We start from the raw sequence: 22,344 nt of genomic DNA, 5'->3' as shown, positions 1-22,344 counted from the left end.
TAAATGACCCAAATAATTTTATTAACATTTTTCCTTAAATTACGTCAATGAAACTCTTCCTTTGGCTGGCAGCCCACAACCGGCTCCTTACAAATGAGAATTGAGTTCGTTGTCACATTTCTGCATCATCGCTCTGCCGTAGATGCAATGTGGCTTTGGAATTGACCCTCCATATACTTATAGAGATTGTCCTTACACGAAGGTGGTGTGGTCCAGGTTAGTTTCGTCATTGTTTAAGCCTCTTTCCTTTCTTCAGTCTCTTCATGATTGGCTGTCCTCTAATCTTCGGGTTGGGGACCCGCCGAGATGGGCTGGTATATTCGCTGTTGGTTGCTGGTTGCTTTTGGGAATTGGAGGAATAAGGAGTTGTTCCAAAGTAATTTTAGATGACCGTCAGATGAAGCGGGTTGTATTCTTCGACTGCAAATGGTTTCAGCAGGACTTCAGACTTGGACCAGAGAGCCTCTCCGGTCATGAAGAAACTTTAGCATCTGATTCGATGGAATAAGCTGAATGAGGGTTGGCTCAAACTAAATACAGACGGGCAACCCATGGTAACCCAGGACCAGCAGGAGCGGGTGGTATTATCAGGGATTCTAATGGAAACTAGGTGATAGGCTTTATGCAAAACGTTGGCTTTACTACTAAAGAGATTTAGAATATTTGGGAGAAATCCAACCTACTGTGCATAGGTTGTGTACTGATATTTATACTGTAATTGTGTACAAGATTATGAATACAAGTATGGAAAGTGTATCAAATTGATTATACACAATTAATGACTTGTTATCTACGACTATCCTTCCTTATACTCCCCCGCAAGCGCAACGGGGACGGAGCAACGTTGAGCTTGGACCTAAGTGCAGAGAAGCGAGAACTAGTAAGTCCTTTGGTAAGACCGTCAGCAAGTTGATCATCTGTGCTGATGAAGCGGATGAGCAGTTGCCTGTGAGTTACACGCTCGCGTACAAAATGGTAATCGATTTCAATATGTTTGGTCCGAGCATGAAATACAGGATTTGCTGTGAGGTAGCTAGCCGAGATATTGTCGCACCATAGAATTGGTGGACTAGATAAACGAACTCCCAATTCCAAAAGTAAGGATTGAATCCAGATAACTTCGGCAGTGGCATTAGCCAGACTCTTATACTCTGACTCGGTGCTGGAGCGGGCTACAGTTCGCTGCTTCTTGGAGCACCAAGAAATTGGATTGGGACCAAGAAAAATAGCGAAACCACTGACAGAGCGACGATCATCGGGATTGCCAGCCCAATCTGCATCAGAGAAGCCATGCAGGGAAGATATGGGGCCCAGTTTAAAAAGAAGTCCATAAGTAATAGTACCCTTGAAATACCGAAGACCAATGAACCGTAGTAGGTGTATGCATGAATTGACATACTTGGTTGACGGCAAATGCAATGTCTGGTCTCGTGAGAGTCAAATATTGAAGACTCCCAACAACACTCTGATATAGAGAAGGATCCTCAAAAGTGTCACCATCATGGACAGAAAGACGAGCACCCGAGGCAACAGGCGAACTAATGGGCTTGCAATCCAGCATGGAACTTCCCAAAAGAATATCATGAATATATTTTGCCTGAGTGAGATGTAGCCCTGTCTTGTCAAACGTAGCCTCCATACTAAGAAAATAGTTGAGCGGTCCTAAGTCCTTCATCGCAAATTCCAAATGAAGAGCAGTCATTAGTGAATCAAAAGGAGCTCCCGGAGTTCCCGTGAGAATAATGTCGTCAACATACACAAGAATGAGAATAGCGTAAGTCCTGCTTCGTAAGATGAATAGGGACGAGTCTACAATGGAGCCAATAAATCCCAAGCTTAGAAGAAAATTACTCAGACGTTGGAACCAAGCGCGGGGAGCTTGTTTGAGACCATAGAGAGAGCGTCTCAGGCGACAGACATGGTCCGAACGGAGAGGGTCGATAAATCCAGGAGGCTGACTCATATAAACTTCCTCACTAAGATGACCATGGAGAAAAGCATTCTTCACATCCAGCTGTTTGATAGGCCACCGAAGAGAGACAGCTATAGAAAGAACAACTCTAATGGTAACTGGCTTGATGATAGGGCTAAAGGTCTCTTCATAATCAATACCTTCCCGCTGACTAAAACCCTTGGCAACAAGACGAGCTTTATACCTATCAATTGTGCCATCAGCCTTCTGTTTGATCCTGTAAACCCATTTACAGCCAATGATATTTCTCGAAGGAGGTGCAGGAACTAGATCCCATGTATGATTATTAATAAGAGCTTGGAACTCCTCTTCCATAGCAGCTCTCCAATGTGGATCCTTTTGTACTTTAGAGAAGGTACAGGGTTCCTGTAGATCAGCAAAAACAGAGAAGGCAGCTGGATGTCGAGATATGACAAAACGAGGAGCAGGAAGAGTCCCATCACGAGACCTAGTTACCATAGAATGAGTCCTCTGAGGAGCAGGATTATTAGCTTGAGCAATCTGTGCAGAGTTTGTAGAATCATCAGACTGATTGACGACTTGAGAAGCCGGAGATGTAACACCACCATCATGTCCAGGAGAATCTGCAAGTTCAGGAGAGCCAGTATTTCTAGGAGGATCACCTTTATTGTTAGTAGACATAGGTACGGGAAACACTGGAAGAGGAATGTGAGATAAAGATGTGTCTGTAGAAGAGGTATTATTTGGGGATAATAATGGCGTACCCGGAGCATGTACGGGTGAAAGAGGAGTATGTCTGCAACCCGCCGGGACAGATGACCCAGAACGATATGGGAAGGACTGCTCATCAAAAATCACTTGGGAGGATATAAACATACGACCAGATACTGGATCTAGACATTGATATCCCTGATAAAGAGTGGGATAACCAAGGAAAACACAAGGGACAGACCGAGGCTCTAAGTTATGACGAATATAGGGACGTAGGTAAGGAAAGCAAAGACACCCGAAAACCTTTAAGGTAGAGTAATTAGGAGGTCGTGCATAGATAAGCTCAAATGGAGACTTAAACTTAAGTGATTTAACAGGAAGACGATTAATGAGATAAACTGCAGTTTCAAAGGCATAATTCCAGAATTTTGAAGGTAAAGAGGCATGGAAGAGCAAGGTAAGTCCCATTTCAACAATGTGTCGATGCTTACGTTCTGCAGAGCCATTTTGTTGAGGGACGTGGGGACACGAGATACGATGGAATATGCCATTGTTTTGAAGTTCAGCTTGAAAGGCGTGAGAGAGAAATTCCTTAGCTCCATCAGACTGTAGGAATTTGATTTTGCGATCAAATAGATTTTCGACCTGTAAGCGAAATGCACGAAAGATAGACAGGGCTTCGGAGCGGGATTTCATCATATAGAGCCATGAGAATTTGCTGTAGTCATCAAGAAAGTGAATATAATATTGATATCCAGTATGAGAAGTAATAGGTGCAGACCCCCAGATATCAGTATGAATGAGTTCAAGAAAGACATTGCTTTTATTATGAGTAAGTGGAAAAGAGTGGTTCACAATTTTCCCTTGTTGACAAGCGAAACATATATGACCACTATCATCATTATTCAATGAAACAGACGCAGGTAAAGTACGACAAACAATAGGAAAAGAAGGATGTCCAAGACGTTGATGCCACAATGTAGTAGACTTGGAGGTAGTAAGGAGAGCATGTGGAACACGAGTACATCTGTCTTCCGGTTGGAAACAGTACAGGCCATCTTTAACTGGTCCCCGCATTAGCTCCCGGTGCGTGCGAAGGTCCTTTACAACAAGTAAATCAGGATGAAGTTCAAAGAAGCAAGTATTGTCTCGAGTGAATTTAGAAATGGAGAGTAAATTTTTAGAAATTTTAGGACAGTGAAGAATATTTTTCATGTGAAGAGGACGAATATAGGATGGAAAATAAGAAGAACCCGTGGTTACTACGGGTATAGATTTACCATCTCCTAAAAACAACTGGCTCGATGTTGGATAATCATCCTGAATATGCAGATTTGCCAAGTCAGTGCTGATGTGATGAGTGGCTCTTGAGTCAACATACCAGTTGAGATCATGGATTCCTGCAGAAGAAGCTTCGGCAAAATGAGCCTGCCCATCACGAGTCTGACAAAAAAGAGCAGAATGTCCAACACGGGTACAAATCTGACAAATCAGATTATTAATAGGAGCAACTGAAGGCCCGGTGGCTGGCCCGATGCCATATGGAGGCCCATGAAGAGATGGGCCGGGTTGGATGTTCTGCCCAATAACTAGTGGGCTGGAGAAGTACGAATACTGGGCTGGGTTATGAAATTGACCCGATTGCCATCCGCGTCCTCCTCCTCCTCCATTTCCTGCAAAACTAGGGTTTTCCCCATTGACAAAATTCAGTCCTCCAAAATTAGGGTTTCCGCCTCCCTTGTTCTTCCCTTTTCGTCCATTGTTCTTGTTCTTTCCACCCTTGAAATTACCACGTCCTTTTCCTCCATTTCCGTCGGAGTAATGCACTTCGACAAGCGGTGAGAAGTCCTGAGATCGGTGCCATGGTCGATTGTGTTACGGTGGAGGCAGAAAGGCGTTGTGACTCATTGTGAAGGGGGAGATTGGTAAGTTCATCGGTTGTCATGGCAGTGAGAGACGGAGAGAGTGCGAGAACTAGCGGTTCCTAGTCTAACTCGAGACCTGTTACAATGGCTCGATTAATTTGCTTAGATGATTTTGGTTTTCCGATCTGAGCAAATCTTGTTGTTAATTGTCGCGCTGAATTGATGTATTTCAGTACTGTCTTGCCTTCTTTTCGCAGGTCGAGCCATTACTGTTCAAGAAAATCAATATGAGATGCTGTATGTGCAAGAAACATAGTCTCGAGTGCGGTCCATGCTTCACGGGAAGTCTTCAGACCGACGATATTGCAGCCAATCTCTTCTGTCACAGCAAGCATAATACAGGTAAGAGCAAATTTGTCTCTCATTACCCACTGCTTGAAAGCTGGATTGAGAACAATGATACCATCCCTTGAAATTGTTTTCTCTGGAGCTGGAATATCCCCTTCGACATAGCCAAGTAGATCGTAAGTTTCCAGTAGTGCACTCATAATGCCCTGCCAGAAAAAGTAATTACTGCCATTTAGCTTAACCGATATGGTGAGGACTGTTGCAGGTAGAGGTAGGAGCTGATTGGGATTGATTATTTCGGTGGAAACTGTTGCAGGTAGAGAGTGAGGTTGACTGGAATTGATTGTTCTAGAGGTAGAATTGGTTAAGGCAGAGATTGAATCAGCCATTGAAAAAGATGGTCTCTGATTGAGAATTGAAAGAAAGAAGATTGAAGGATGAGAAAGAAGAGAATTGATAATGCCCGCTCTAGGGCTCTGATACCATAAAGAGATTTAGAATATTTGGGAGAAATCCATCTACTGTTCATAGGTTGTGTACTGATATTTATACTGTAATTGTGTACAAGATTATGAATACAAGTATGGAAAGTGTATCAAATTGATTATACACAATTAATGACTTGTTATCTAGGACTATCCTTCCTTATAACTACATATCGTCACCAACAGAGCTAGGGGCTGTACATTCAGGTAAAGTCTCTTGTCCATGGGGTGTTGGAAGCTAATATTAGAAGTCGATTATGAGGTTATCAAGGTATTACTGTCTAGTCATGAAGCGGGGGTGCCACTACTTCGTCCCCTTCCATCGGAGACTCGCGGGGATTGGGAGGTGACGGTAATTCATACTTGTAAGGAAGAAAATTCATATGTGCGGATTGGTTAGCACGAAATGTTGTTTTTTTCGCCCCTATATTTTCACCTGGGCTAGTTCCTTTGTTGCTAAGAAATATTTTTGGGGCTTCCATACCCAGCTATTGTAATTTTAATTTTGTTTGGGCCTTCGTCCCGTTAATCCACCGAAAGAAAAAAGTCAATGAAAGCAAAAATAGCTAAGTTAGAATCCAACAACTACCATAAAAGAGTTGCAGGTCGAAGTGTTGCATCTACGGTAAAATTATATTCCAACTTTCAGCGTCCCCATGTCTTCAAACCTATATTGCATGTCAGAGGAGTAATTGCTAATGAGAATAGTAGTTTAGGTATCTAGTTGAATCCACGGTAACCTTCTAGGATCTAAAAGGAAGTAAGGAGTCTTTCTCTTGAGAGGTAAACCTTAATCCATGGTAACATTCTATAATTCTTTTCATTACCTCTCATGAGAAAACGATCCCACAAATAGAGGAATTGCGCAGCACGAAGTAACATAAAAATAGACTCATTAACATTAAAAAACTGATTAAATAAAAAAAAGATATGATCTTTTACTCAAATTCTTTCTTTTGGGCAGGAATCAATAATAGGAAATATTTGAATCCGGTTTGTTTTGATACAGCACAAATGTAGTAGTATATAAGAATGAAGGGAACTATTCCGATTCCATCGAAATTGAAGAATCAAAGAAATTGTCCTCGAGATTTAAGCGAATTCAAGAAGTTTTGATTGAACTATGAATGATCATACTTTCTTTGGTGTAAGCTAAAGATTATCATTCTTTCTTTAGTTAGAACTTGTTGGCCTCCCTTTTGGATACTCAGGCCTTTCAATAAGAAATCAAGGCCTTCGATCGCGGGCTAACCTCCTTGCTTGCGCCCTTGTCGCTCAATTAAGCACATTGTGGGCCTCCTAATTTAGGCTCAAATATATCAATTAAGCCCAATTACTCGTCACGTGTCTCACGAGTTCTGCAATTACCACTAGATGCGAAAAATCGTTGTAAACACATTCTTTTTGGTAAGATACGTAGGCGAACAGCCTTAGAAAACAGAAAAGAAGCTAACGAGTAGAACGTAAATGGGGTATGGAGGCCCCGACTACATCGCCAAGAAGAAGAGCACCAATCCCAACTGGCGGAGAAGCAAAGAAGTGGCAGCCTAGCGGAAGAAGGAGAGCTTGATTCGTCAATCAATCGGCGCAGACATTCCCTTCACGATAAGTGTGTCAAACTTGAACCGTCCATATATTATTACATATTATATATCTGGCATGAAAGCCGCTCTTCTTCTCTCGAGCTGTCCTAGTTTATCGCAAACGAGATTCACAAGCCTTGTAGAAATATATAAAAAAAAAAAAAAAAGTCGTGCATAGGACACAAAAGAATTCCATTAACGATAATTGAACTCCGCATACCTCTCTTAGTTATAAGCCGAGAGTAATTGCCTCTTTTACGTAGTGAACCCAATTTTGACTTCTTTAATTTAACAATAAAATATCCAGCCACACGAGATGTGCTACCATTAAAATATATAAACCCTGAAAGAAATCATAAGAGATCATGACATAAACGCGCAGAAACATATATATTCTAATGGTAGCTATGAGCTGTTGTGATAGAATGGGCCCCAAATTTGATTTATTTATAGTAAACATAGGCAATTGAATATCGGAAAACTAATTTATATGGTATGATCGATCATGCAACAAACAATGATATCGTCATTTCTGAATTTTTCAGAATATGAGAGTAAGAGTGTAGATTACCATGTCCAAACTAAATATGGAAATCTTGTGGGCCCATGATATTTAAATCAACTTTCCTGAGAATCCACGTAAATTTTCACATACTAAACACCACCGAAGAATTTAGAGCTATCTATTTTTTTGGTTAATCTATTATTATTATATTCTATACCAATTATAAAAGGGTGAAACTCACCATTCGCCACATTGCACTTCTAAAAATACCCTTATAATTTTATTGATATTCCTTAAATACCATTATAATTTTATTGAAATTACTTAAATGCCTTTAGCCACTTAACATTAATTTTAACACTTAATGCCCTATAACCGCTACCTTTCATATATAAGCAGTTCTTCCATCACTTTTAGGGTCAGGACCTTTCTTTCTTTTTTTTTTATTCTTTTTTTGTATTGGGAGAAACATAATAACCATGAAAGACACAAGAGCCAAGAAACATCAATGGCAATCACAATTACACCTTTTTGCCATTGACGAGAAAGGAAAATTAACTTATTTTTTGTGAAAGTAAAATTATTAATGAATGATAATAAAGATAGAATAATTCTATGAAAAAGGAATAATAAATAGTCACGCTATTTTCATATAAGAGATAGAGGCACAATCTTTCGTTGCATTTCCACTAATAATTGCCAAATACAAAATATGCTGCCACATTTTGGGTTAAGTTTGTGTTTTGCACAATGTTCGTCTCTTCAACTTTGTTGTGCCATTGAAGATTCGCAATATGGAGACTAGGTAGTGTTATGCGAGGAGCCCTTCCCACATAAAATGGGGGTAATCAAATATATATAGATTGCATGGATAAAGTAATACAAATTAAAAAGTATGCTCTTTTCCTCCTCTTCATTCTCTTCATTTCCTTTCTCCAGGAGTCCATATCTCTTATCTTTTCTATTTCACCATGCATATTTATATCTGAATGCTATAACGCTGAGACAAACCCCTAAATGCTATAACGCTGAGACAAGGGCAAACATCCTAACCCGCCCCTGCCCCTGCCCTGCCCCAACATACTGATTTGGCCATCGCCGCCTCCATCATGCATCCACTTTTTCTCTTCTACCGCTCTCCATATATGGCGATCCTGTTATCGGAGTTTCTAAATAGTAGTTCGTACCTTCATCCTGTTGCTTGGCTATCTCCTCAAGACAGAGGCATTCCTCTGCCGCGAAGAATGGAAATTTGCAGGAATAGGATTTTATGAATCTCCACCAACGTGTTTAAAATGGAATGCCCCTCTCACTGCTCTTCTCCCGGTCCGTGCTCCCTCTGAGTCTCCCCCTTCCCCTATACAGGTTGTCATGTTTCTTTCCACCTTGATCTGTTCCTTCTTCACCGCTCCCCACTAAACAACATTTTTGCAGTTATTCATCCTCAGGGGTTGAGAATTGGTCGTTCACGGACGTTTGTTCATGCTTGGAACATCCGTCTACAATTTCCGGTGGAGTTGGAAGACATATCGATAGATGGGGTTGATTCATATTGTGGCATTAACAAGAATTGCCTCATCTTTTTAAATACATAGAGACAGGGAGGGAAGAGTTATAACCGTCGAGCAGATAAGTCCTTTCATTCGTTTTTGTTCTTTTTTGTTTATTTTTTTACCCTTTTCAATTTGTCGAGAATCTGGAGATAAATGCCAAATGAAGATGAGACTTCCACCGAAAAAGAAAATGGAAGGCGGACTGAATTGTAAGTACCATAGACTGATGCTTCTCTAAAAGATAATATATATGATCACTGTGTCCACTTTCTCATTGTTGGGTATCCCTCCAATTTGGAGGAAGTTGGGCTCAAATTGTGTTGGGCTTTTATCGGGTTTTAATAGTCCCAAGGACCCACTTTTGTTAGGGTTAATTTTCAGCTAAATTAGCTGGGTAAGAGTGGGGGCAGATTGGCACAGAGAAGAACAGCAGGTCAGCACAGAATACAGTGAACAGAGCTGAAATTCGGGTTACAGAGGTCAGCGCGCAGCTGGAGATCAAATCTCGATCGGAAGGGTAAACAAACTCCGATTGGGACGAAATTTTGACAGCGGCTTTACAACACGTGGGGCTAAGTCCTGAACGGTCAGAATTTCTATTCGAGCTCTATAGGTGCTGTTTCAGCTGACTTTGTGAACCACCCGGTGTGGGTGACGAATTTAGTGTTTGGGTGATCCAAGAGAGTATTTCTCTTGAGTTTGGTGATCCAAGGGTTTACCCTTGATGAAAGACATTGTATAACCATCATTGATAGTGGATCATTGATTCGGAGTTGGTCCCGTGGTTTTTCCCACCTCGGGGTTTTCCACATAAAATTCTTGGTGTTCTTTTCTTTACTACTTGTTGGTTGATTTGATTAGTTCTTATCTCGATTACACTAGTAGGAGAGGAAGATTAATCGCTGCATTATTATTTGGTTGAGCACATCCCTTCCCAAAAAATGGTATCAGAGCCTCGGGTTAGAGAAGTTTGAGTTTTTTCGGTGTTTTCGAGATGGAGGAGTTTACAGGATCTATGTTCAAGTTGAATGCAACCAACTACTCTATATGGAAGTCTCGGATGGAGGATCTTCTATTTTGCAGGGATTTGTACGATCCCATTGAAGGGGATTTCGCGAAACCCAAAGATAAGGATGACAAGGCTTGGGAACGCACAAATCGGAAGACTATTGGTTTGATTTGGCAGTGGATAGACAATAGTATTTATCATCATGTTGCTCAAGAGACAAATGCGAAAGTTTTGTGAGATAAATTGACAAATCTCTACGCGAGGAAGACTCCGCAAAATAAGGCATTTCTCGTGAAGAAGTTGGTTCATCTTCGTTACCAGGATGGAGGTGATATGGCTGTGCACATGAGTAATTTCCAGGATATTGTTAACCAGTTGATGAACTTGGAGATAATACTACCCAATGAGTTGCAGGCTTGTCTACTTTTAGGGACTCTACCGGATAATTGGGACACACTTGTGGTTGCATTGAGCAATTCTGCACCAAATGGAAAGCTATCGTTGGCCACGGTGATAGATAGTTTATTTAATGCGAAGACTAGAAAGAAAAGTTATGGGATTTCCATTCAATCTGAAGCTTTGGTTACTGAACAACGAGGGATAAGTCCAAGCAAAAATTCCTCTTCCAAGCATGGTAACTCACGTGACAAATCGAGGGGTAGATCAAAGTCGAAGACGAGGAAAGTGGTAACTTGCTATCACTGTGGAAAAGAGGGACATTACAAAAGGGAGTGTAGAGCTCTGAAGAAAAATCAGATTGGCAACGGTGAGAGCAAGAAGGAAGAAGGCACTACAGCAATGGCATCTGATGGAGAGACCTACATCGTTTGTGATGAAGCTTATGTGAATTTCACGTGTCAGGACTCTACCTGGGTTGCAGATACAGGCGCCTTGTTTCATGTCACTCCTCATCGGGATTTCTTCTCATCTTACACGACCGGGGACTATGGTTATGTGAGAATGGGGAATGGACAGTCATGCAAGATTATCGGTATTGGTGATGTCTGTCTAGAGACCAAGCTTGGTTGCAAGTTGCTTCTGAAGAAGGTGAGGCATGTTCCAGAAATTCGCCTTACCCTAATCTCGACGGTCTAACTTGATGATGAAGGCTACAATAACGAATTTAGCAATGGGAGATGGAAGCTCTCCAAGGGTTCGTTAATTGTGGCACGGGGTCAGAAGACCGACACTCTCTACAGGCTGCGTGCCAGACACAACTCCGATCAAATTAATATTGTTGAGGATTATCCTATCGAGCTATGGCACAGGAGACTTGGGCATATCAGCGAGAAATGTATTCAAATTCTTGCAAGAAAACAGTATTTGCCCGTTAAAGGTATGCACTTGAGCAATTGTGATCACTGTTTAGCTGGTAAGCAGAGGAGTGTTTCTTTTGTTAGAAGTCGTCCCTCTAGATGCGATCATATACTTGATCTTGTGCATATTGATGTTTGTTTCATGTCGGATAGATCTCTTGGTGGTGCTCTCTATTTTGTGACCTTTATAGATGATCACTCCAGGAAGGTTTGGGCTTACCCTATGAGAACTAAAGATCAGGTGACTAAGATTTTCAAGAACTTCCATGTAGCAGTGGAAAAAGAAGCGGGCATGAAGCTGAAATGTGTCAGAGCTGATAATGGTGGTGAGTATAGGGGTCCTTTCGAGAACTATTGCAGGACTCACGGTATCAAACTTGAGAAGACGGTACCGAAGACACCACAGCAGAACGGGGCTTACAGAGAGAATGAACCGCACAATTGTTGAGAGAGTTCGTTGTATACTTTCTCAGGCGAAACTGTCTAAGTCTTTCTGGGGCGAGGCAATGAGGACAGCAGTTGATCTTATTAATCTTACACCGCCAGTTGCACTTGATGGAGATGTACCCCAGCAGGTGTGGACCGGCAAGAAAGTATCGTACAAGCATCTCAGAGTCTTCGGGTGCAGGGCATCTGTTCCTCAGGTAGATGATGATGTGACTACGGATGATACAGGCTCACAGTTACAGTTAGAGCCTGCAGGTAATCTACCGAGACGATCTGACAGAGTAAGACGACATTCTACAAGATATCCGCCTCATGAGTATGTGCTACTGACTGACGGGGGAGAACCTAAGTGCTGTGATGAAGCTGTGGCACATGAGCACAAGGAGCACTGGTTGAAGGTGATGAATGAGGAGATGAACTCCTTGTATGAAAATCACACGTATGACCTAGTGAAACTACCGCAAGGTAAGAGAGCATTAAAGAACAAATGGGTCTACAGGTTGAAGACAGAGAACTCGCGACCTCGATACAAAGCTCGACTGGTAGTGAAAGGTTTCAACCAGAGGAAAAGAGTTGACTTCGAGGAGATCTTCTCGCCCGTTGTCAAGATGTCATCGATCCAAGTTGTTCTCACACTGGCAGCTAGTCTGAATTTGGAGATCGAGCAGCTCGATGTAAAAACAGCTTTCATGCATGGTGACTTAGAGGAAGAAATATATATGAAGCAGCCTGAAGGATTCCAAGTTAAAAGTAAGGAGCATTTGGTGTGCAGGCTGAGGAAGAGCTTGTATGGGCTTAAGCAAGCATCTCGGCAGTGGTACAAAAAGTTTGACTCTTTCATGTTGAGCCATGGCTACACACGAACAACTTTAGATCATTGTGTGTTCGTGAAACAATTCTCGGGTGGTGATTTTATCATTTTACTGTTATATGTAGATGATATGTTACTTGTTGGTCATGATATGAGCAAGATTACAGAGTTGAAGAAAGAGCTCAGCAAGTCCTTTGCCATGAAGGATTTGGGACCGGCAAAACAGATCCTTGGAATGCATATTTCTCGTGACAGATCAAGTGGAAAAATTTGGCTTTCTCAAGAGAAGTACATCGAGAAGATTTTGGATCGGTTCAACATGGGTAATGCTAAACCAGTTTCATCACCACTTGCTTCTCATTTCAAACTTAGCTCGAAGCAATGTCCTACAAGTGAGAAGGAGAAAGAAGAGATGAAGAAAGTTCCTTACTCATCAGCTGTAGGAAGTTTAATGTATGTCATGGTCTGTATAAGGCCAGATATCGCTCATTCTGTTGATGTGGTTAGTCGTTTTCTCTCCAATTCGGGGAAAGAGCGTTGGAATGCGGTTAAGTGGATCCTGAGGTATCTCAGAGGAACATCCAAGGTGTGTTTACACTTTGGCACTGGTAAGCCGGAGTTAGTAGGCTACACAGATGCGGATATGGCAGGAGATATCGATTCCCGGAAATCCACTTCGGGATACTTGATGACTTTTGCAGGGAGAGCTATCTCATGGCAATCAAGGCTTCAACAGTGCATCGCTTTGTCTACAACGGAAGCCGAATACATTGCGGTGACCGAAGTTTGCAAAGAGATGTTGTGGTTGTAAAAGTTTTTGCAGGAGTTGAGCTTGAAGCAAGAAATGTATGTTCTACACTGTGATAGTCAAAGCGTCATTCATCTTTGCAAGAATCCCACTTTCCATTCGAGGTTGAAGCATATCGATATCAAGTTTCATTGGATTATAGATGTGTTGAAGTCCAAGCTGGTAAAGCTAGACAAAATGCACACTGACGAGAATGTAGCTGATATGATGACAAAACCTCTCGCTAGAGAGAAACTTCATGTTTGCCGAAGTATAGCCGGTATGCTCGAAGCCTCCAAATAGTCAGGAGAGGGAGTTTGTTGGGTATCCCTCCAATTTGGAGGAAGTTGGGTTCAAATTGTGTTGGGCTTTTATCGGGCTTTAATAGGCCCAATGACCCACTTTTGTTAGGGTTAATTTTCAGCTAAATTAGCTGGGTAAGAGTGGCGGCAGATTGGCACAGAGAAGAACAACAGATCAGCATAGAATACAGTGAACAGAGCTGAAATTCGGGTTACAGAGGTCAGCGCGCAGCTGGAGATCAAACCTCGATCGGAAGGGTAAACGAACTCCAATTGGGACGAAATTTTGACAGCGGCTTCACAACACGTGGGGTTAAGTTCTGAACGGTCAGAATTTCTATTCGAGCTTTGTAGGTGCTGTTTCAGCTGACTTTGTGAACCACCCGGTGTGGGTGACGAATTTAGTGTTTGGGTGATCCAAGAGAGTGTTTCTCTTGAATTTGGTGATCCAAGGGTTACCCTTGATGAAAGACATTGTATAACCTTCATTCATAGTGGATCATTGATTCGGAGTTGGTCCCGTGGTTTTTCCCCACATCGGGGTTTTTCACGTAAAATTCTTGGTGTTATTTTCTTTACTGCTTGTTGGTTGATTTGATTAGTTCCTATCTCGATTACACTAGTAGGGGAGGAAGATTAATCGCTGCGTTATTGTTTGGTTGTGCACATCCCTTCCCAACACTCATTATTACACAATTTTGGTATTTCAATTCGGTTTTATGCCTTAATGAATTGCAACATAAACAAAAAGCGTTTTAATAGATTTTTAATTCTTGAATTATTCTATTTCATGATGACATGGTGATTGAGAAAGAACAAACAAATTAGTTATAAGTAACCATAGTTATCGCAATACACGAAACTATTGTGACGGTGTTTGATATTTCCACAAAATCATAACTATATCAATTGAATACTGTGTATTTGAATGGAAGGAAATACTTGACGGTAGATTATTATTTTTCCAAATTCTTCCATTCAATTTGAGAAAATATTTGCATAATTCAATATAGAGTAAATTACACCTAAAATAATAAAGTTTGATTTTATTTTTTATAACGAGAAGTTTCTTCTCTCCGGGACCATGAACACTCCCCCACAAATCCATGGATCTAGGTCAGTCCATGTGCAAGTTCATATGTGGGTGGCCTCACCAACAACTACGTGAGCAATAGAGGATTCAAATATACAATCTAGTGACCTACTCACAAAATATACGCAAGCAGAATTCCCTTGCGCTAACACTTTGAGTATAGTTTCATATTTGTTTCAATTTTGTCCCAAAATATTCCATTAATAACTATTCCTTGTTCGTACATATGACTCGTTTTAAATAGGCAATAGTATGAATAACAAACAAACTTCACTATATATGATTTTTGTTACGTATCTAGATGCCAAACCCTTCTTCAAGAACTAATATTGGAGATCTAGTGATCTCCCCTTCTTTTACTTTCTTCCACCTGCGAAAATAGAAAATTTTCTATTCGGTACATGTACGTTGGTATCCAGAAACCCAATGAGTCCCGACTAATCCAATTTGAGTTGAATTGGCCCACTAAAGGGTAAAGTTCTCTTAGCATGAATTTTTGAAAAAAAATTTGTAAATCTTTCTTATTGATCTTTGACAAACATCTCACTCGAATTCCACAATTTATGCTGCAAATGTGAACTATGTATGTGTATGTATAAGATCACCTGTAATCCGATATCAAGACATGAAGGGGATGAAATTTTTCGATCCATCAGTCGGATTTAAATCCTGTGGTGCATGAAAATTAAATGGGGAGAAAAAGTGAAAAGTCTGTGCATGATTATTAATTCAGTGAGAAGTTCGGTTCCCTTGTGGAATATTACTTTCCATCGCCATGGATTGAAGGAAAGTGGATCATCTGATGTCTCAGGATTCAGATCGATGTAGAGCTGTTGGCATGACCAAGATTGTTCATCCTTCAGGAATTGTATATCTTCTTTCAATTTCTCGAATATTAGGATTTCAAACAGAAGATAATTTGTTGATAACAATCTCACATGTACAGCATCTCCGACATTTCCAAACTTATATTTCCATTTATATATAATGTGCTACCATTAACGTGAATGTCTCCAATGGCCCTCCTCATGATTCCTGGTCCAGCATTTAACATTCGCAATGATTTGTTAACTTTGTAACTTGAAATCTAAGATCTGAACAATGACTTCAAATATCTCCTTCAGATACTTCCTTGGATGCATAGCTCATCATCAATGACTTTGTGAATAAAGCTCATCATCCATGACTATGAGATCCTTCATCAGCTTCATTGCCATCTTTTGAATCTGGACAAAAATTTAAGTCAGACATCTAAAATAAATGGTCTTGTGTCCAAATTAGTTCAGACAACTCTTTTCAGTTGTTTACTGAAAGGGTGTGTTTTCGAAATGCACGAACCTTATTTAGATCAAAGATCTGGTGATCATTCTGGTGCTTATTTCATGAATTAATTCTTACCTTCAAGCACTTGTAGAAAGTGGCTCCTGGGATGTTTAGCGGAAAATACATTAAATCTTGGTTAAGGAAATTGAACGTCTCGCTTGTGTTTTTCTCCGGTCCAAATCCACAGAGAAGCTTTGCACCAAAATCAAATATTACCTACGGAACATGAAAATAAAATGTTACCTCAATGATATTATCATATTCAGAAAGATTATCATGATCAAGGGTAGTTTTAGCTTTTGAGAACTTTACCACGCGCAACGCATGGCATGCATCTAACTAGATTAAATTCACGCGTGTTGCACGTGAGAGGGTTGTCTTTTATTAAAAATATGGAAACTGAAAACTATATTGAAACATACTAAGTAACGATACTAACACTCAGACATTTTAACCAAAAAAATTAATAATTTCAAAAATTATTTAAATAAATTAGTGAAAGGATAATATACATTTTAACGATTTTTAAAGAGATGGTACATCCATGAGATGTTGAAATCAATAAGAAAAATATATACTGAAAATAAGTTTTAAAATGATTAATTCGACTAATCTCTTGTAAAATTTATTTTTAACCTGAAAAGACATCTTTTTTTATCTGTAATTACTTGATTAACCTCTTATAAAACTTATTTTCCATCCGAACAACTTATTTGTTGCTTTCATTTTGAAAACTTATTTTTCAGATGAAATAAGCATAAATTCACATCCACTGTGTAATTTTATTTCAAACTAAAGTTCTATTAAAACTATTCTCTCTTTCAGCTAATTAATTTTACCCATAATCTAAACTCAAAAACTTATCTACCAAATTCCATTTAGTGAAAAGTTGGAAAATATTCCTATATATTATATTTGCTAAATCTATCTTTTTTATATTTGTTGTTAATTTCATATATCAAGATATATCCAGAGTTTTATAGTATACGAAACCATCTAATTGGATTAAGAAATTGGTTCTGTCATCTGATAAGTACTCGTAAAAGGAGAAATCATCATTAAATAATATACACATTGGCGGAGTCAGTTCAATTTATTTTCAAATAATCAATCAAACATATATTTATTTATTTTGTTTACATGAAGTGATATCATTTAGTTTCATATTAGTATCGCTGGATCCAGTAAGATTGATTGAACTTAAGAAAATGTTAACTTACAGCTTCAGTCACTCTAATGTACGATTCAATTCTAATATTTGCAATTGGTTATATAAAATATATTTTAAGTTCGATAAAATTAATATTTAAGCTTGTTTGAAAAATATACAGTCAATTGTCAATATGCTACAATATTTGTGATGTTATGTACCTTTAATTGAAAGAAATTGTTTGACAAACACCTAGATATAGATAATCGATCTGCTTTCCTTTTTGTCGTTGTCATTCCGTTTGACAAAGATGTATATATAATATCTTATACATGCTGTACTCGGACGACTCAAACAGAAACAGGTTCCTCTTTCTATATCTTATGGGATCATCTAAGGCCTATGATCATTGATTAATTATGAGTCGATCATGCGTCGCTCCCAAAGAAAATTTCGGACGCGCTGAGGAACCACCATTAACTTCAAATAAGTTTTCATAAAAGCTTCTGGGAACCCCAATAAGCAGCAGCAGATCGAAGTAGGTGGCCTCATCGCATTGATAAGCATAAATTATATTGAAGGTAATACCAGATATTGGTTACTCTAAGAACAATATATGTTGATGTCTCATGTAAGCCAACTTAAACTTGACATCAATATGCTCGGTATGTGGGGCGATATGTCCCTACTAATTTAGAGTACAAAAATGGTGACAATATTTTCATAACAACTTAATACAGACCAAGCGGCCCATAATCCATTAACAATGAAACCTGATCACATTCAACATGACAATAAGTCAAGTTTCATAAACCATCGAAATAATTACAAACATGTCATCTGCATAGTTTTATGAACAATGGAATCTAAAAGCATCAAACTTATTCGTCATATTCCTTGTTCACAATAGGCAGTAATCTGCATAAACAGTAAATCAATTAACTTCACTTCTCATATATATTTTACATGTAATATTTGTTACGTATCTTGATGTAAAATCCATCTCCGAACCCTAGTACTGGAGATCGGATTATCTCCCCTCCCTTGACTTTCTCCCAACTGGAAAAAGAAAATTCATTAATCACATTCACTTGATCATTAACTGGACATTACTCGAATGCCGCAAATCATATAATGCAAATTAATGAGAACCATATACATACATATATATGTGTGTGTGTGTATTTTCACCTGTATTTTGAGATTAGGTGGTGAAGAAAAACTGCAATGAATGCCTTAGTGAAGTCGGCTCCAGCACACATTCTTGCCCCCCCGCCAAAGGGGATGAAACTTTTTGCCACAACAGTCGGTTCTAAGTTCTGAGGGGTATGAAAATCAAATGAGGAAAAAGGAAAAGAAAATATTCGTGCATGATTTCTAATTCATGAAGGAGTTCGGATTGCTTTATGTAATTTTACCTTCCATCGCCATGGGTTGAAGGAAAGTGGATCATCATATGTCTCAGGGTTAAGTTGAAGAGCTGATTGAGCGATCACGATTGTCCACCCCTCAGGAATTGTGTATCCTGTGTCAATTTTCTCAACTTTCAGAATTTCGAACATAAGATAATTTTGATAACAGTCCTAAACTGGGTTTTCAACTTTTCCGAACTTCTTATTATTTGTAGAATGTGCTACCATTGACGTGAATATCTCTGATAGCCCTCCTCATGATTCCTGGTCCAACGTTTAACATTCTCAATGATTCGTTCACAACCTGAAATGTTAAAGACTCAACAATATGAGAACTCAGAGAAATGTTATATAGTTGGATCTCAATCTTATGTAGTAGTTCAGGGCGATCACGCCCGATAATTTATTTGAATCTTTCAATGACTGGTCCAATTTATCCCTTCACGCTATATATGCCTTTAACCACCAAGGGTTGGGGCAGGCGGGCAGGACATGCGTATACCCAATGAGTATTCACGAAGTCCTGGGTTCAAGTCCCCCTCTTGCACGGACTTTCCTAGATGCATGAGCTTGTGGGGCCTTAATCGGCCTAAGGTGAGCAAAACTCTTCTTCACAGTGCATTTATCGTGATGCTAATAAGATTTACCTGCATTGTGAAGTTCATTGATTTGTACTCCTTCCAAGTCAGCCCACCTTCTCGCTGCTCTCTATTTCGAAGTATTTCTTCATGCTCCTTCTGTCACAGAAATTAAAAAATATATTATATATCTCAGAGAAGATGTCCATCTTTCATCATTACTAAAACGGAATTGAGCACAAAAATGGACCTCTAATTCTTTTACAACCATAGGTTGTTCCGTGAGAAACATGAGGGCAAGGGTTAAACTGGAAGATATTATATCGAAACTTGCTAATAGGATCGCGAACATTGCCAACACAGAAAAATCATCGGACAGGAAGCTTTCTGTCTTCATCCCATCGAGGATTTGATCTAAGAAATCCCCTCTGTGTTTCTCAGGCATAGCCCGTCTCTCGTCCATGAGATCTTTCATCAACTTCAGACCCATCTTTTGATTCTGGATAAAAATTTGAGTCAGTTCATCATATGCTAGATAGATCTATATCAACAAAACATAATCTGTTTCTGAAAGAGGTCAAAAAACTGTTGTCAAAGTGCTTAGTGGAAATGTTTGTTTTCAGAAAACGTAAACCTTATATGTTTAGAATCCTAAATGTAATCATTACTGAGGATAATCCTAATCCAATGAAATTTGGCCTATAAATACAAAATATTGATAGATATATAGGTAAAAACAACTTAAGATGGTATCTTGAACTCTTAAAACAGCAACTATTCAATTTGTTAAAGTTAACCTAAAATTAAAAAAGAAAAAAAGAACATTTTTCTTTTCGTTGTGAACCTTGGTACCCGGAAGCCCAATTAGGTCTCAATTAATCCAGTCGAGCCGAGTCAACTAAGAGGCAAAACTCTCCCAGCATGGATATTCCAAAATTCACAATGACTCAAGACAGAGACATTATTTATGCGGAACAAGCACTAAACCGCTTGAACCAACCTACGTTGGTTAAAATAAGAAATATTTTGAATCATCGAGTAGGGGTAGAAAAGGTGGGCTCTTGCTGCCACAGCACAATCTCCCCTTCGACTGCTCCACGCACGGCATTGGCTGTGGGTAGTGACGTTCGGGATTGATTGGAGATATGGGAGAGAGGGGGAGGGAGTCAAACAGGGCAGCGGGAGAAGCCCTTTCCCAAACTGTTTGGGTTGATCGAAATTCTTATGATTCTTCTGGTGTTTTTTGACTTTATATTCTTACCTTCAAGCACTTATGGAAAACGGTTCCTGGAATATTTAGCGGAAACGACAGTAAACCTTGGAATATGTAACTGAACCTCTCGCTCATGTTCTTCTCCGGTTCAAATCCGTATAGAAGCTTTGCAGTAAAATCAAATATGACCTGCAGAACATAAAAGGAAACCGTTCCCCAAAATGATATTCTATTGGAAAATTAGCATCATGAAGGCTAGTTCAAGCTTCTGAGCGAACAGCAATTGTTTACGTACCGAAGATGTGGCTTTCTTTACATCCAATGATTCTTGAGTGGACCAGTCCACCAATGCTTTCTGGCAAGTTTCTTCCATGTCAGGGAGGATCCTTTTTCGTAGAGCTTCCGCTCCTATTTGACTCAGAACCATGTTTCGCATGTACTTGTGGATATGACCGATGGAAGTTAACGGGGTTGACTCCCCATCTCTTCCCAAGCCTCTCAGATCTATGAGCTTGGCAAAAGAGTCCAAGTACCAAAACTCCACCAACTTTCCTTCTTGTTGTAGTATGTAGTAGTTAAACTCCGGGTCCGAGGAAACTACCACAGGGAGGCCTGCCAAGCTTGTTTTAAAAATCGGGCCGTATCTAAAATTTAGATATACAATAGACGGTGGTGTTAGGACATTCCTGGTATAAAAAGAAACAATTAGAAATGAATGGAATGGAATTGCCATGTTTAGCAAGTCTTTGGTTGGTTCACAATTTTCAACTGAACGGAGCCAAGCTACATGACAACAATCGCTTCTTAATTATGAAAATTCCTTCCAGGGCCGTTTCCCCCCTAGATTGTGGCCGTACTAAATGTTTGAAAGTTATAAGTTATTTTCCTAATTGATCGAAGTAAATACCGTAATTTTTTGAAGTTTTATTTTATATAAGCGAAAAATGGAATGTTCAGTCTTTCTAGATTCACTTCCCTTGTATAGACTTGCACGCGAACCCGAATCTAGTGAAAGAACTTACTTCATGATCCGGGTCTTGATGAAAGGAGGGATGTCAATGGATTTGCTGGGAATGAGGAACTGGATGGTCTCCCCGATGAGGGGAAGTCCCATGGAACCAGGAGGCAGCCTCCCGTTGCACTTAGGGTTCCTCCATCGGTACACGCGATAGTGGATCAATCCCATCACAAGCAAGGCCATAACATACATTAATATTCCCAAAGGCCCCATATAATTCCTCAACTAACTTTAATTCACTTTTGCTTTCCTAATTTATGGGAAGAGAATAGAATTATTCCTAGAGAAGTGGATGGTTTTAGTAATTTTGAGGTTGAGAGTTCTCTTTATATAGGAGTTACTAAATGCCCCCACCGCTGATGCAATTACATATTATATGCACAAATTGTGAGGCCAACGTACACATTGAACTAACTGACTTACATATCAAGAATGTGATCTGTCATGACTTTCATCTAATACAACATATTTAGTGTAAAATCCAAGAAAATCGGAGAGGACGATATGAGCTTGAACTCTCAATTATTGGTAATTCTTTCAACTTCTGGACAAAGTATATGTGGCACGGAAAAAAAAGCTACTCTTTCTAAACTTCCTAAGAGAGAATATATGATAGGAAACCATATGCCACGTTGATAAAACAAAATAGGATGCTGAAAAATCTAATTGATGATTATCAAATTCGGAAACCTCTTGATTACAAGTCGAAAGAGAGTGTCATTGCACTAGGCTTTCCGATCTCTGCTTTTGTTAGTCTTAATTTGCAGTAGTTCTTATTTGAAAATCATTTATTTAGTTATATATATATATATATATACTATACATATTAGAATCCCTTACACAACTTGCTTTTCCGATCCCTTTATAATTCTTTACGGGTAAGCTTAAAGTCTTATCATCGC

The 22,344-nt window shown here is 39.5% G+C and overlaps 1 protein-coding gene across 1 annotated transcript; it reads right to left on the bottom strand.

The window, feature by feature from the left end:
* Positions 1-15,682: 15,682 nt before the first annotated feature.
* Positions 15,683-21,696, bottom strand: LOC116189773 (cytochrome P450 87A3-like). Its single transcript, XM_031519498.1, has 13 exons — positions 21,447-21,696; positions 20,720-21,068; positions 20,473-20,613; positions 19,462-19,752; positions 19,281-19,370; positions 18,859-18,937; positions 18,640-18,746; positions 18,413-18,540; positions 18,204-18,280; positions 17,924-17,994; positions 16,147-16,287; positions 15,908-15,974; positions 15,683-15,783 (listed from the first exon to the last, which is right to left on the bottom strand). The coding sequence occupies exons 1-13, from the start codon at positions 21,653-21,655 to the stop codon at positions 15,683-15,685; spliced, it is 1,851 nt and encodes a 616-aa protein (XP_031375358.1). The 5' UTR covers positions 21,656-21,696.
* Between the last annotated feature and the right edge of the window lie 648 nt (positions 21,697-22,344).

This window comes from Punica granatum, unplaced genomic scaffold, assembly GCF_007655135.1.
Source record: "Punica granatum isolate Tunisia-2019 unplaced genomic scaffold, ASM765513v2 Contig00018, whole genome shotgun sequence".
Taxonomy (NCBI): domain Eukaryota; kingdom Viridiplantae; phylum Streptophyta; class Magnoliopsida; order Myrtales; family Lythraceae; genus Punica; species Punica granatum.
The sequence above is the reverse complement of the archived record's forward strand: the minus strand, read 5'-3'. Positions and strand labels throughout refer to the sequence as shown.

Coding starts and splice junctions, on each gene's coding strand:
- LOC116189773 (XM_031519498.1), bottom strand. CDS start 21,655: ATGGGGCCTTTGGGAATATTAATGTATGTTATGGCCTTGCTTGTGATG. Junction 21,069..21,446: donor ATCAAGACCCGGATCATGAA/GTAAGTTCTTTC, acceptor TCTAAATTTTAG/ATACGGCCCGATTTTTAAAA. Junction 19,753..20,472: donor TTTTCCATAAGTGCTTGAAG/GTAAGAATATAA, acceptor TTGTTGATATAG/ATCTATCTAGCATATGATGA.